This window comes from Nicotiana tomentosiformis, chromosome 8 (genome assembly GCF_000390325.3).
Source record: "Nicotiana tomentosiformis chromosome 8, ASM39032v3, whole genome shotgun sequence".
NCBI lineage: Eukaryota > Viridiplantae > Streptophyta > Magnoliopsida > Solanales > Solanaceae > Nicotiana > Nicotiana tomentosiformis.
Window position 1 is genome coordinate 143,148,135 of NC_090819.1, and position 15,021 is coordinate 143,163,155.

The window sequence follows — 15,021 nt, forward strand, 5'->3', positions numbered from 1 at the left end:
GCTAATACCACCATTGAGAAGAAAAAGAAACTAATCAAGATGTGCCAAAATACAAGTTACATATTAATTTACATGGTATCTCTTACAAATTTCATAAATCCTTCAAGGTCCGGAGGAATTTCCGTTGGTGGTGGCGGAAATGAAGCTTGGTCATCACCGCTTCCAGGCGAAGCATCATCCTTCGCAAGTTCAACTAGCATTTCTTCATAAGCTTCGTCTACCTCTGGTTGTGATTCAGCAAGTCTAAAATTTCTTCTTTCTGAACGGATCCAATCTCTAAAAAGTACTGATTTTTCCAAGCTCTCCCTCACAAACGCTCTATAATCACCGAGTTGAAGTCTTGCTTGACTGAAAGCGCTCTCTGATGCCACTGTTGAAGCTTGAATAGTTAAAATATCTCGGGCCATCCTTGAAAGAATCGGAAAGTGTTTTTCTTTGTCCTTCCACCATTTCAAAATATTAAAGGAGCCGTCGGGATTCACTTCCTCAATTCCCTATGACAAATAAACTTCAAGCTCATTTAGTTGTGAAAAATCACTAGTACTAGAACCTTGAGAACCCCTGAACCCTGCCCATACTAAGTGCTCTTACTCCCGCAGTTCTTTTAGATGATTGAGAACTAGAAGAAAAAGGAGTGGGAACATTTGGTCTAGCATGATCTAATGCAACTTGATAAGCATTATAAATAGTTTGAACATTTATTTTAATTGAGTCTATTGCGTCTGCAAGTGTAGACAACTCCTCATCTTCAAGTGCTAAACCATTATAAACAGTTTCATACCAAAATTGAGGACCTCCTAATTTCATAGTAGGATTTAACAATACAGCAACACCATAAATATGGGGAATAGGGAAAAAATATTTTTTAAATTTTTTTCTCATGAAATCAATAGCAAGTTGATAAATTTCCCCACCCTCTGATAAATGATCAAACAAATTTGCAAGTTCTGCAATATAAACTAAACAGTTAGAAATAGTAGGATAATATTGCCCAGAAAATTCATTTGTAGCAATATAAAATTTTCTAAAAATCTACAAGCATTTTAACATTAGCCCAATCCGCATTTGTAAGGTGCTCATCATCATCACTTACATGAGCATTAAACGTTGAGTTTATGGGGTTTCTATATTCATATGCAATAACTAAACTTTCATACATGTAATTCCCTCTAGTTGGACAAGGTTTAAGAACCTTTCTTTCTCTTAGGCAAAATTCATCGCATCTTTTAAAATATTCTCTAAGTCTACTTCTACGGTTTGAATAAAAAATCCAATTAAGAGCCATTTTAACCTTTTTAATTTCAACATTTAAAATTCGCATACCCGTAACTAAATGGTAAATATGACAAATACATCTAACATAAAAATGTTACTAAATGCAGGACTTAGTGTAGTGGTTAGCAAGGCTACAACATTTGTGTTACTAGTAGCATTATCCATTGAAACTGACATTATTTTATCACTAATACAAAAATATCTACAAATATCCGTAATCGTACTAGAAATAAACTGTCATGTGTGACGTGAATTAATTATTCTATAAACAATAATGCACTTTTGCATTATCCAATCCTCATCAATCCAATGACTGGTAACAGTAAGGTAATCACAGTCATTACCACTTCTACCAATATCAGTTGTAATAGAAACACGATAATTTATATGAGCAAATAAATAGCGCAAATATTGTTCATATTCATGTTTATATTTATAAATATCACTCTTTACGGTTGTGCGAGGAAAACTTTTATAAGTAGGATTATAAATTTTTCTAATATAATGCACAAAGTGAGGGTTAGAAGAAAAACTATAGGGTAAGCACATAACAGTAACCATTTTTGTCAATTCTTCCCGATCCTTTTTTGGATCATAATATAAAATACCACCGGTAACAGTGTTAATTCCCGGTTAAAATTGATTTGATCCGGTACTAAGGTCAGCCATACTAGGTGCACTTGTCCCCTCGGCGAAAGCTTTAATACGAAAATATCTAGCTTTATCTTGAGGGTGTAGCAATATGTGTCTAGTCAAACTTTCCGTCCTCCCCCCCTCCCCGCGACTTCCAACATATTGAAAAACTAACTCTTTGCCATAAGGTTTACACTTAGCCCTATTTTTTTCTCTTAGTTGAGTAAAAATGGCCAAACAAGATATGTTTCTGCCCGTTTAGAAGGTTGTCTAGAAAAAGTAGGGGCAGTAACAAGAGGGTCAGACGGGGGGTCATTTGGATTATTATTAGTTGGGTTAACTTCAGGAGCAGGACTAGTGGGTGTATCGTCATCCGGTTGCATTTCATCAAAATCTATTTCTTCATCATCATTTTCATCAATAGTTGGATTACCATAAAGAGCATTCATATATTCATGGTTTAATTGTTCACCGGGTGCAATATTATGACAAAATTAACTCTCGGTAAATTATAATAAATTATTATCGCTAACAAGAATAGCATGTGTAGGACGGGTAACAGCTTTCGGTCGGGGAGCCGGGGGAAGTGGAGGAGGAACAGATTGGCCACTAGATTCACCACTCTTGGATTTTTCCTTATTTTTACTAAACAATTTTTAGGGAATAAGCCATCTTAATTAATCAAGCAAAGTAAATAAAACAAACAAAACTATAATATTAAAACTTAAGAGTTGGAATGAGTTTACTAAATTGACGAACAACTTGTTGAAAAATAATTATCGTTGAAGATTTGAAGACTTCAATTCACCAACTTCACAACTTTGCACAAATTGTAACAATTAAGTAAGCAATTATAGAAGAATATTAGAGAGATATTGATGATTTTGTGAGAAAAATAAAAGAATGAGGGGGTACTTATAGTTGAAAATAGGGAAAAAGTATAATTATAAAAAGTTTGGGGTTAAAACAAAATTTGAGGGGTTATATGGCTATTTTGCAAATAGCCAATGGCTATTTTGGCAGACCAAACGGCTAGTTTTTAAAAGGCCAAACGGTCAATTTTTTTTTAAAAAACAATTATCCGTTAGGCCTGTTTAGGACCGCTTGAACCGGCCCACTTCTGAGCCGGTCCCGGTCCTAAACGGTCCTGGTCTCGCGGGTCTCCCCTATGAAACCGGCCCACTACCCGGCCCACCACCCCACGGTCCCGGTCCTATCCGGTTAAGACCGTTTAGGCCCACCGCCCATGTGGGCTTGCGGTCCTGGGTCAGTCCCGGTCCTAACCAACCCACTAGCCACCCCTAGTTGTGATGGCACCTATCATGGTACTAGGCAAGCCGACTACGCAGATATTTACCACGTTCGAAAAATTTGAAATATATGGAAGCGGTTAAAATTAAGGAAACCTTGCAAAAAACAAAGAGAGTAAGAAATAATAATTCCATAAAAAATCTCTCCCAAAACCGGGATGTCACCGAGTACATGAGCATCTACTTAAAAACACAGTCTAAGTAAGAAATCACAATTTTATACAAAATCTCTCCCAAAATCGGGGTGTCACCGAGTACATGAGCATCTACTTAAAAACACAGTCTAATACACCATCTAGGAAATAACAACTAAAACATAAAATGGAAGATAAAGAGGGATAGGCAAGGTCTGCGAACGCCAAGCAGCTACCTTGGTAGTCTCCGAAAATCCAAACTCCACAACTCATCAACCGCCGTGACCGGGAGCACATGGATCTACACACGAGGTGCGGAGTGTAGCATGAGTACAACCAACTCAATAAGTAACAAATCTAACCTTTGGACTGAAAGGTAGTGACGAACTTAGCATGTACAGTTCAATATAGAAATAACAGTACAGAGATATAGGTATGCTTTCAAGTTTGACGGTTAAAACTCAATTCAAGTAAAATAGATCAAATTCTAAATGATATGAAGAGTATGACCTTTCTACATCTACATGCCAATGCACATGTTGTATGTGATGCACCACTCTGAAAGCCCCGGGTACTCACACTCTCAGAATACTCAGTCACTCAATATTGTATATGGTCAATTCAGCCCAGGGAAGATCCATCACATATATATATATACATCAACTGACAGTCAATCACTCAGTATCGCATAAGGCCAATCCAGCCCAGGGGAAGATCCATCCCCAAATATAAATGATTCGGACAAGATCCATGTCCAGGGAAGATTCATCCCTCAATATAATCCACTACGCTCACTGGGGTGTGTATAGACTCCAGAAGAGCTCCTTCAGCCCAAGCTCTATAATAAGCCAGATCCAGGCATAAATCAGTAAACATGCTGGCATGCAGCCCGATCCCATAACTATCACCCTCAATCAGGCCATCGGCCTCAATCAGTCATCAATCTCTCTCGTCTCCCCCTCTCTCTCATGCTCACAATGTCATAAAGCTAGCCCAATCAGGATGATACGATATAGCAATAAATAGCAACGAAGACTGAAATATGATATGCAATGAATAAATATGACTGAGTACGAAGTTTCAATGAAATCAATAAGTCAACAGCAAGGAAACGATCATTATGCGTCCCAGCAGTACCAATAATAACCTAAACATGATTTCTAGCATGATTGGCAGCTCAATTACTTTATCACGTGATGGAAATATGGATATCAACAAGATAAATCCAATATACAATCACATGGAATCGACGAGGTCATAATTCTTACGGTGCACGCCCACACACCCGTCACTTGGCATGTGCGTCACCTCAACACCAATCATATAACACATAATTGGAGGATTCGAACCCTCAGGCCAAGTTTAGAAGTGTTACTTATCTCAATACGAGCAAATCTCTACTCCAACACACCCTTGCCTCGCGAAACGACCTCTGAATGCCTCGAATCTATCCATAAACAATTCGATATAATCAACACGGGCTAAATAAATCAATTCTAGAAGAAAAATATTAAGTTATTAACCAAAAGTTAAAAATCGACTTAAAAGCAGGGCCCCGGGCCCACATCTCAAAATCAGCTAAAAATCACAAACCCGAAAGTCCATTGATCCACGAGTCCAACCATACCAAATTTACCAGAACCCGACACCAAATCACCACCCAAATCCCCAAATTCAACTCTCCAAACCCCTAACCTCAAACTCTCAAATTCCACCTTAAATACACACAAACTAGGTGGGAAATTCAATGGGGAAACAAGATTATTGATCAAAAATAAGCACAAGGGACTTAGCTCAAGAAACACCTCGAAAATCCTCTCAAGAATCGCCAAAACCCGAGCTTAAAATGTTTGAAATGAAGTAATATCGCGAACCCTTGCTTTTAAATGTTCTGTCCAGCACTTCCGCTTCTGCGAAAACTTACCCGCTTATGCTGCGTCGCAGAAGCGACCACATACCCGCTTCTGCGGCATCCTCCGCTCATGCGGTTCCTTAAGCCGTTCCTACGGACACGCTTTTGCGAGCCTCTAAGCCATTTTTGCGGACCCAGCTCTCATGCCTATTTCCGCTTCTGCGGTCCCCCTGCCACATCTACGGTCACGCATGTGCGGAAATTCCCTCGTACCTGCGTCCACCTGCACACTCCCCTCCAAACTCGCACCTACGCAACCCAGCCCGCACCTGCGATCAAAGCTCAGCAAGTACGGTTACACCAGCAGCCTCGAGCTTTAGGAACCTTTAAATTTTAACTTTTGATCTGTTAACCATCCGGAATCAACACGAAGCCCCCGGGACCTCAACCAAACATACCAACAAGTCTTAAAACACGATGCAAACTTAGTCGAGCCCTCAAATCACGTCAAACAACATCAAAAACACGAATCGCACCCTAATTCAAACCTATTGAAACTAAGGAAATTTCAACTTCTACAAACAAAGCCGAAACCTATCAAATCACGTTCGATTAACCCCAAATTTTGCACAAAAGTCACATTTGACATTATGGGCCTACTCCAACTTTTGGAATCGGAACCCGACCTCAATATCAAAATGTCCACTCCCGGTCAAACTTTCCAAAAATCCAATTTTCGCCATTTCAAGTCTAATACCTCTACGGACCTCCAAACCATAATTCGGACACGCTCCTAAGTCCAAAATTATCCAACGGAGCTAATGAAAACATCGAAACTCTATTTCTGAGTAGTCTACACCTAAGTCCACATCCGGTCAACCTTTTGAACTTAAGTTTTCATCATTGAAACTAAGTGTCTTAATTCATTCCGAAACCTCACCGGACCCGAACTGACTACCCCGGCAAGTCACATAATAGTTATAAAGTACAAAATGAGCATTAAATAGGGGAACGGTACTACAACTTTCAAAACAACCGGCCAAGTCATTACAGAAGAACACGCACCGAGTTTTGATATGGGTATTCGTACTAGAAATGTCAACGCATTTGTGAAAGTATTAACTATTTGCCAAGAAATTATAGGTGGAGACACATAGGAAGTTGTCACTATAGGTATAAATATGTTCTATGTTATTTTATATATATATATTTTAGGTCATTGATTCTTTTCCCCTATGAATATGCAGTGGAAGTTGGAAAACAATGGTGCTTCAATTGATACGACTCAAAAACTCTCCGATAATGCTGCATTGCATGAAGATAGAGTCGAGAAAATCCTTCCACAAAATACTCCAAGGCTCGCCGACGATGCTGCACCATTGAATGAAGTTGGAGGTGCTTAGATCGACAAAGGTATGCAGACTGGCGATAGCGCAGTGGAAGGCAAACGTCAAGGTATTCTGTTCATCACGAACTTTTTAATTTGATCCAAGTTTTTATTTTCAGTTTGAAATTTTACATACTTTCTTTTCTTTCTTGTGCTCTTTGATGATTATTCATAAAGACTTGATACATCCAAAAACGAAATTGGTGAGCTCATTTGGCAACATGTAAAAGGAGAAATACATCTCTTCACACGTGTTGGCTCATAGACAGGTGTGAAGTGTCTTTGTCGTATTTTCAAATTTTAGCCAGTATTATTTAATATTTTTGCCTTTTTTTTTCTTTTTGCATGAAGATATAGTCATATCTAAGGGTAATGGAAGCAGATCCGTTGGTATACAAACACCATCTGTGTCGCAACACTTAGACCATGTAGTTATTTGCTGCAATTACAAGGCATGTTTTGGCTAATGTGTGTTCGTATCAGTTTTATTTATGTATATATTTTTCTTGTTTTTGTAGATCTCATCTGATGCATCACAACTTCTTCCAAATCCTAAGAGAAGGAAGTTGTCTAGTTCTCCTAATGTTTTGCGTGACACCAATGATATCCCCAACTTTAATTTATGTTCATTTTCACTGGGTAGTACACAAGAGACTGATTTAGAAGGTAATTCTGTTGTTGTTGGTGGTGGTGAAGAGAGACAAGAAGATCATGAACAACAGGGAGTTGAACAAGTATTTGTCCCTATGGATGTGGTTTTTGCCCCGGCTGCTGAACCGCAGTAGTTAGTTAAGACTAAGGGTGTTAATCGGGTCGGGCCGAACCACTAACAACCCGATTTGACCTGGGTCAGCCCGGTTCGGTAAGGAGTGGGACGGGTTGGCTAGGGTAGGGGGTTGTGTCGGAGGGGGTCGGGCCTTTTTGGCTACCGGTGCACCGGAACCCGGCTAGCTCGCTAACCCTTCCAGCTCGGTCCAGCCCGGTTTATGTTGTAATTTTTTTTTTAAAAATTCTAACTTGTCAAAATAGAAACTGACCGTTGGGCAACGACCATGTTTTGCATTTTTAGCCATTTTGGCTTATCCCCTTACTAAAATAACCCCTCCACCCCTAATAATTGATAAATTACATTCTTAGTCTTTTAATAACTATAAATAGCTCCCCTCTTCTTTATTTTTTTCACATATTGGTCTCTTCTTCTACTCTAATTCTCTCTCAATTCCCTTTTAATTATTGAATTTCTTATTTCTCTCAAGTTCTCAATTAATTAATATTTCAAGTTTTATCAATTATTTACGGTAGCCATTATAAAATTATAATTATCAAATGAAGTGTGATTACCATTTTTGTTAGGTTCAAGTTAAATCATGCCCCATTATTCTAGAGTGTGTTCACATATTTGGGAACACTTTGAGGTAGTAGAAGAAAATGAATAAGTTTGCAAAGTAGAGTGCAAGAACTATGGTCAAGTCTTTAATGTTCATCGAAAGTGGGAGGGCACAACTGGTTTAAGGAGGGATATCAAGGGTTGTCTTGTGCGTAATAAATTCGTATTTAAGTTGATTTGAGACAATTTGAGTTATTTTGAATTTGTTAGACTTATTTAAGTTTAATTTGTTATTTTATAAGACAAGTTAATTTGAAGTATTATTATGCAATGAAAATATGAAATGAAAGCCTTTGGAGTTTCATCCTTACATATTGGTCTTATTAAATAATTTTATGTAGCCACTTAATTTCAATTTTCAAATTTTAAATTTCAAATTTAAAACATTAAACTTTAAAGTTTAAAAGTTTAATTTTATGCCTTAAAATACTTATTTTATTATTAAAAGTTTGCAAACACTTAAGTAACAATTACATTGAACAAGGGAACATAATACACACACACACACAAAAATTAACTCGGCCTGGTTCGAACCCGATAAGTCGAACCCGGACGGGCTCACCAAAACCCGAAATATCCCAGCCTACTACCAGCCTGGAAACGACTAACCAGTCCGCCCCACTAACCGAACGAGTTATTTTTTCCCATGTCCAGCCCGGTCCAGCCCGTCCAGTAAACACCCATAGTTAAGACTAAGCAGCAGGAGCAGCAAGCAAAAAGAAAACCAGCTAAAGTAGGGAAAAGGATTCGTATGAAGAGTATTTGGTTGAAATATCCTTACATCATTCCAAAACAAAAGCCAAGGGGGCAAGATTGGAAAGCAGGAAAGACTACACGAAGATGTCCCTTCCATTATGTCAAGCAAGACAACGGATTGATGCAGAGATTTACAGACTAGTTAAAGACCGACGCCGAAGAATATGATTCCAAGCCATTTAGATTAGCTGGAATTGATATTCCAAAGTCATTCTTTACCGAGCTTGTGAACCCTAACTATAATCTTGCGGATGATGTAAGTTATTAAATTTGTTTTTGAATTGGTTTTGAACCATATTTCCTAAAACTTCAGCCTTATGTTTGTTTTAAAGTTTTTGTACTGTAATTTGGTAATCTTCAGACTTTTGCATATTAGTTCATTTGCTAAAACTTCATACTAAAACATGCTGAAGTTTTGTCCTGCAGTCTGTAGTTTTGTAATGAGCTTTTTTCTAAACTTCAGACTTATACATGCTGAAGTTTTATAGTTCGTTCCCTAACACTTCATACTAAACATGCTGAAGCGTTTGTCCTGCAATCTCTAGTTTTGTAATGAGTTTGTCCCTAAACTTTAAATTAAATATGCTGAAATTTTTCAGTTCATTTCCTAACACTTGATAAACATGCATAAGTTTTTGTCATACAGTCTGTAGTTTTGTAATGATTGTTTTCTAAATTTTATACTTATGCATGCTGAATTTTTTTAGTTCACTCCCTAATACTTAAAGTAACGACCCGATCGATCATTTTGACCTTTAGCACATCGTTCGGAAGTTTGATGCCTTGAGTAGCTTCACTTCATATTTTATGACATGCACGTGTGGTCGAAATTGAATTTCAGGAAGTTAGTTGATTTGGAAAGAAAATTCTAAATTTGGAAGCTTTAAGTAGGAAGAATTGACTAAGGTTTGAATTTTGTGTAAACGACTTCTGAATCGGGATTTGAAGGTTTCAATAGGTTCGTATGATAATTTCGGACTTGGCTGTATGCTCGAGTTGAGTATCGGATCACCCAGGAGAATTTCGGCGCTCATTGTGAAAAGTTGACATTTTTAAGGTTTTAGAATTTCCTAAGTTTGGTTTGAAGTGGACTTTGGTGTTATTGATGTCCGTTTGTAATTCCGAGCCTTGGAATGGGTTCGTATTGTGATTTATGACTTGTAAGCAAAGTTTGGCGTCATTCCAGAATATCTTGGTATGATTCATACGCGTTCGTTGAAGTTTAAAAGTTTAAAGAAAGGTTTTGGCCGTCGATTTGTAATTTTGATGTTGTTTGATGCGACTCGAGGCTTCTATTAAGTCGTATCATATTTTGGGATGTGTTGGTATGTTTGGACAGGGTCCCGGGGGGCTCGGGTGCGAATCGGATAGGAAACGAATCGAGTTTGGACTTGGAGGAACTGCTGAAGCTTTAGGCATATGGTGTAACCGCACTTGCGAGATTTTTGGCCGCAGGTGCAGAGACGCAGAAGTGGCCAAGAGGGTCGCAGAAGCGGTTCTGGGTGAGCTAGGCAGTGGCCGTAGGTGCGAGACTATTTCCTCATCTGCGATGGCGCAGATGCGGCTTCCTGGAGCGCAGAAGCGGAGTGGAGCGCAGAAGTGAAGGAGATTGTTGCACATGCGATGCCGCAGGAGCGGGACCTTGTATGCAGGTGAGAAGGGGGTGACCTCCAGTGCTTTCCATATAAGCGGATTTATTGCCGCAGAAGCGAACTGTGGCTTCGCAGATGCGAAGATTTGCCTGGGCAGAATGTATATGTTAGCCAAATCGGGATTTGGCTCATTTCACCTCTTTTCTCACATTGGAGCCGGTTTTGGGGGCTATTTTGGAGTTCCGTTTTTGTCATCCTTCATGAGTTAAGTGATTCCTACCGTTGTGAGTTAAATACATATTTTATATGGGGATTTAAACATGAAAAATTATAGTAATTGTGGGATTTTTGAAGAAACCTGGAATTTGATATTTTTGGATTTTGACCACGAAATTGGATATGGAATTAGGAATAAATTATGTATATAAGTTCGCGGTGTTATGGGTAATGTTTATCTTCAAAAAATTTCGGAATCCAGGCACGTGGGCCTAAGGGTTAACTTTATTGACTTTTCGAGCGGAGTTGGAAATTTTTATAAATTATTAAATTGTAAGCATGGGAATATATTTTGTTTGATTTGCACGTTGTTTGACTAGTTTCAGAACGTTTGGCTTGGAGTTGAGTGTTAGAGTGGCATTGGAGGTGGTTATGGAACTTCGGAGCGAGGTAAGTCTCTTGTCTAACCTTGTGAGGGATAACTACCCCTTAGGTGATATTTATTGTTATGTGCAACTAGTTGTGGGTGCTACGTACGCACGAGGTGACGAGAGTCCGTACATAGCTAAAGCATGATTATGTCCGGGTAGACGTAGGACTTTATCATATAATGTTTTAATTGTTTGGACTTATTTTGTTAGTTTAATTAATTGAAATTTTAACTGAAATTGATTTAGAAACATATAAATATATTAGACCGAGCTTTATCACCTTGAGTTATTGCCAAGATATTTGATAAATATAAAGGGGTATATTTATTATTGTGTCCATGTACTGTATTGTAAGCACGTGCCTCGTAATTCGGTAATTTTCTTCCTTTCTTGTGGAGAGGGCCGAACGCCTCGGCAATATAATAGATGCACCTATGGTTCGTGTCACTCGACCCTCGACAGCGTACATATTATTTTGGATCGGGCCGAACAACTTTGGCATAATCGTGCGTTGTATCGCTGGTAGTCCGAACATTCACGAGATTATCTTTCCACTGATGCCCGACATTTTATATAATATTCCTTATTCATTTATTATTGGCATTGATATTTTCTGAGTTGTTAAGGTAGAGTACAAGATTGAGAAATTCATACTTTAAAAGAAATATGTGGAAGATTACGTAACTTACAGATTTATCCCATTATTGTTGTGTACTTCATATTTGCTTATGATTTATTATATTACTTTATTGGACCTCTAGTAAGTGTTGATGTTGACCCCTCGCCACTACTTCTCCGGGGTTAGGCTAAATAATTACTGGGTACACATTGATTTACGTACTCATGTTACACTTCTGCACTAAAATGTGCAGGATCTGACAGGTTCATTTGGCGATCATCTTGGCGTGTAGGCGCACCTGTTGAGGGGACTTTATGTGAGCTACATTGCAGGTTACGCATCGCAGTCCATCGAGTTTCCATCGTACTATTTATTTTATCCTGTCCTATTTAAATTCTGAACATATGTTGTATTATTATTGTACTCCTTAAAAAATGACCATGCACTTGTGACACCGAGTTTTGGGGTTATACTAGTTGATGCTTACGATTTCGAATATTATTATCGCCTTTCATTTCTTTTATAAACTACAAATGTTGTATGTTCCCGTGGATTTAGAGGTGTAAATCTCCTTCCTTATTAAAATCTATGATTTCGAAAGTAATAAAATGAGTAATTAAATTGATAAATCACCATTGGCTTGCCTGACTGTGGCGTTAGGCGCCATCACGACCTATAGTGAATTTTGGGTTGTGACACTTAATACTAAACATGCTTAAGTTTTGTCCTGTAGTCTGTAGTTTTGTAATGAGTTTTTTCTAATCTTCAGACTTATACATACTTAAGTTTTTTTAGTTAATTCCCTATCACTTCATACTAACACATGCTGAAGTTTATGTTCTCCAGTATCTAGTTTTATAATGAGTTTTTTTTCTAAACTTCAAACTAAACATGCTGAAATTTTTTAGTTCATTTCCTAAAATTATTTTTTACTCTGAATTATATTGTGGTTAAGTTCCCATATTTACTTTTTATGTTGTTCATTTGCAGTATATTGAAGTGGTCGTATATTTCTTGCGCAAGCAATATTGCTATCACCTTCCAAGTTATTCAGAATCAAAATGTGCAGTAACAAATTTACTTTTTGATCATTATATGACTAAGTTGGCTCGTGTTCATCCTTCGGATGAACAGAAGGATAAAATTAGAATAAGGAAGGAAAAGAGAATGAAGGAGAAAAGAAAAATGGAAGAGAAAAAGATCAAATCAAAGAGAAAGCGGGCTGTCAAAAAATAAGTGATTGAGGAAGTTGTGGACAGCGCCCTCGCTGATGTTCTAAGGAGTATGGAAGAAATGTAGAATGAAAACAAAGCACTCAGGGATCAAATGAAAGAACACCAAGAATGAGTCGACAAGATACCTGGCGCTCCTAAGCTATTGACAAAGAGGGATGCCGGCAGGTTCGTAGAGCAGTCGTACAACAAAGAAGCGGCCCCGCATGCCATACCAAAGACCTTCAAAATGCTGCCCTACCTCAGGATATACGACAGAATGACCGATCTCGAAGATCATGTGGCTCGTTATGTCACCGCCGTGAAAGGCAATGACCTCACCAAGGAACAAGTGTCCTCCATTTTGCTGAAAAAGTTTGGCAAAACTCTTACGGGAGGGCATTAATATGGTACTCACAACTACCAGCATGCTCCATAGAAACTTTCTAGGAAATGGCCGATAAGTTCGTAATGGTGCATCCCGGAGCCAAGAAGGCCGAAACAAGAGTAAACGACATATTCTCCATCAAGCGGTCCTTGGGAGAGGGACTTCCTCACCCGATTCAACAGGGTAAGGATGACCCTGCCGAATGTGTCCGAGGAGATGACGGTCGCGGCTTTTCAGAACGGTTTGCGTAGAAATGGTTTGAGTGCAACTAGAAAACTGCTGAGCCGATTGATGAAATATCCTCCAACCACTTGGGACGAGGTCCATAATGCTTACTGTGCCGAAGTCCGAGTAGATGAGGACGACCTCAATGGACCAACCCATTGGCTCATCTCGGTACAACTCGAGTCCAGAAAAGAATGAAGAGACAACATCAAGAGGGATCATCCGGCCTCACGACCCAACAGGGAATGACACCAGCCATACGTCAGGGCTCCCGCCCCACCTTCCCTCCGCTATAAAGAAGGCCCATCCAGGCCGAGGACATGGACTCACCAGAATGAAAGAGATATGCCCCCTTATTATCTGCTCACAATTTTTGTGTACCATCTACAGAAATAGTCTATGCTCTGGAGAAACTTGGAACGAAGGCGAAGTGGCCACCAAAGATGAGGTCTGATTCGAGCACCAGAAAATCTGATGCCCTCTGCGAGTTCCACCAGGAATGCGGACACAAAATAGAAGATTGCATCGCCCTCAGGCAAGAAGTTGTAAACATGTTGCGGCAGGGACACCTCAAAGAGCTGATGAGTGACAAGGGGAGGAATAACTTTGCTAGAGGACGTAAACACCAAGGTCTGCCGAAGCCGCCATCACCAGCTCGTACTATCAACATGATCATCGACGACAACAATGATGCCTCTGTCAATGGCGTTAAATTCACCACCACTCACAAGCTCAAACAATCTATCACCCGCGAACGGTATGACAGACTCGAAGAAAGTATCACATTCGATGAGTCAGATGCCGACAGTTTGACTTTCCCTCATAATGACGCTCTCGTCATTACTTTGCGCATTTTAGATACTAATGTCAAACATATCATGGTGGATGATGGAAGTGGAGCATGCATTATCCATCCCCGAGTCCTTTCCCAGATGAGACTCGAGGACAAAATAGTGTCGCGCTGCATCACGCTAACCGGTTTTAATAATGCAATTGAGCGGACATCGGGAGAAACTTCAACATGTTTAGTCTGAAGTTTTAGCAAATAAATATAAAAATTTCAACATGTTTAGTCTGAAGTTTAGGAAAAAACTCATTACACAACTACAGACTGCAGGACAAAATTTCAGCATGTTTTAGTATGAAGTTTTAGCAAATGAACTAAAAAAACTTCAGCATGCATAAGTTTGAAGTTTTGCAAAAACTCATTAGAAAATTACAGACTACATGACAAAACTTCAGCATGTTTAGGCTAAAATTTTAGCAAATGAATATAAAAACTTCAGCTTGTTTAGTCTGAAGTTTAGGAAAAAACTCATTACAAAATTACAGATTGCAGGACAAAACTTCAGCATATTTAGTATGAAGTTTTAGCAAATGAACTAAATAACTTCAACATGTTTAGTATGATGTTTAGGAAAAAGTCATTACAAAATTACATACTGTAGGAAAAAACTTAAACATGTTTAGTTTGAAGTTTTATGTTATATATATTTGAAACAACTTCATGCTACATTATCATGAGGTTTTTAGCTTTATATTTCATTGAAACTTCAGACTTCAATGTGAAACAACATTGTGCTACATTAGCATGAAATTTTAGCT

General features: G+C 38.7%; 1 protein-coding gene across 1 annotated transcript; it reads left to right on the plus strand.

Annotated features, from left to right (window-relative positions):
- Positions 1-13,083: 13,083 nt before the first annotated feature.
- Positions 13,084-14,450, plus strand: LOC104090434 (uncharacterized). Its single transcript, XM_070184321.1, has 2 exons — positions 13,084-13,183; positions 13,807-14,450. The coding sequence occupies exons 1-2, from the start codon at positions 13,084-13,086 to the stop codon at positions 14,448-14,450; spliced, it is 744 nt and encodes a 247-aa protein (XP_070040422.1).
- Positions 14,451-15,021: the final 571 nt, after the last annotated feature.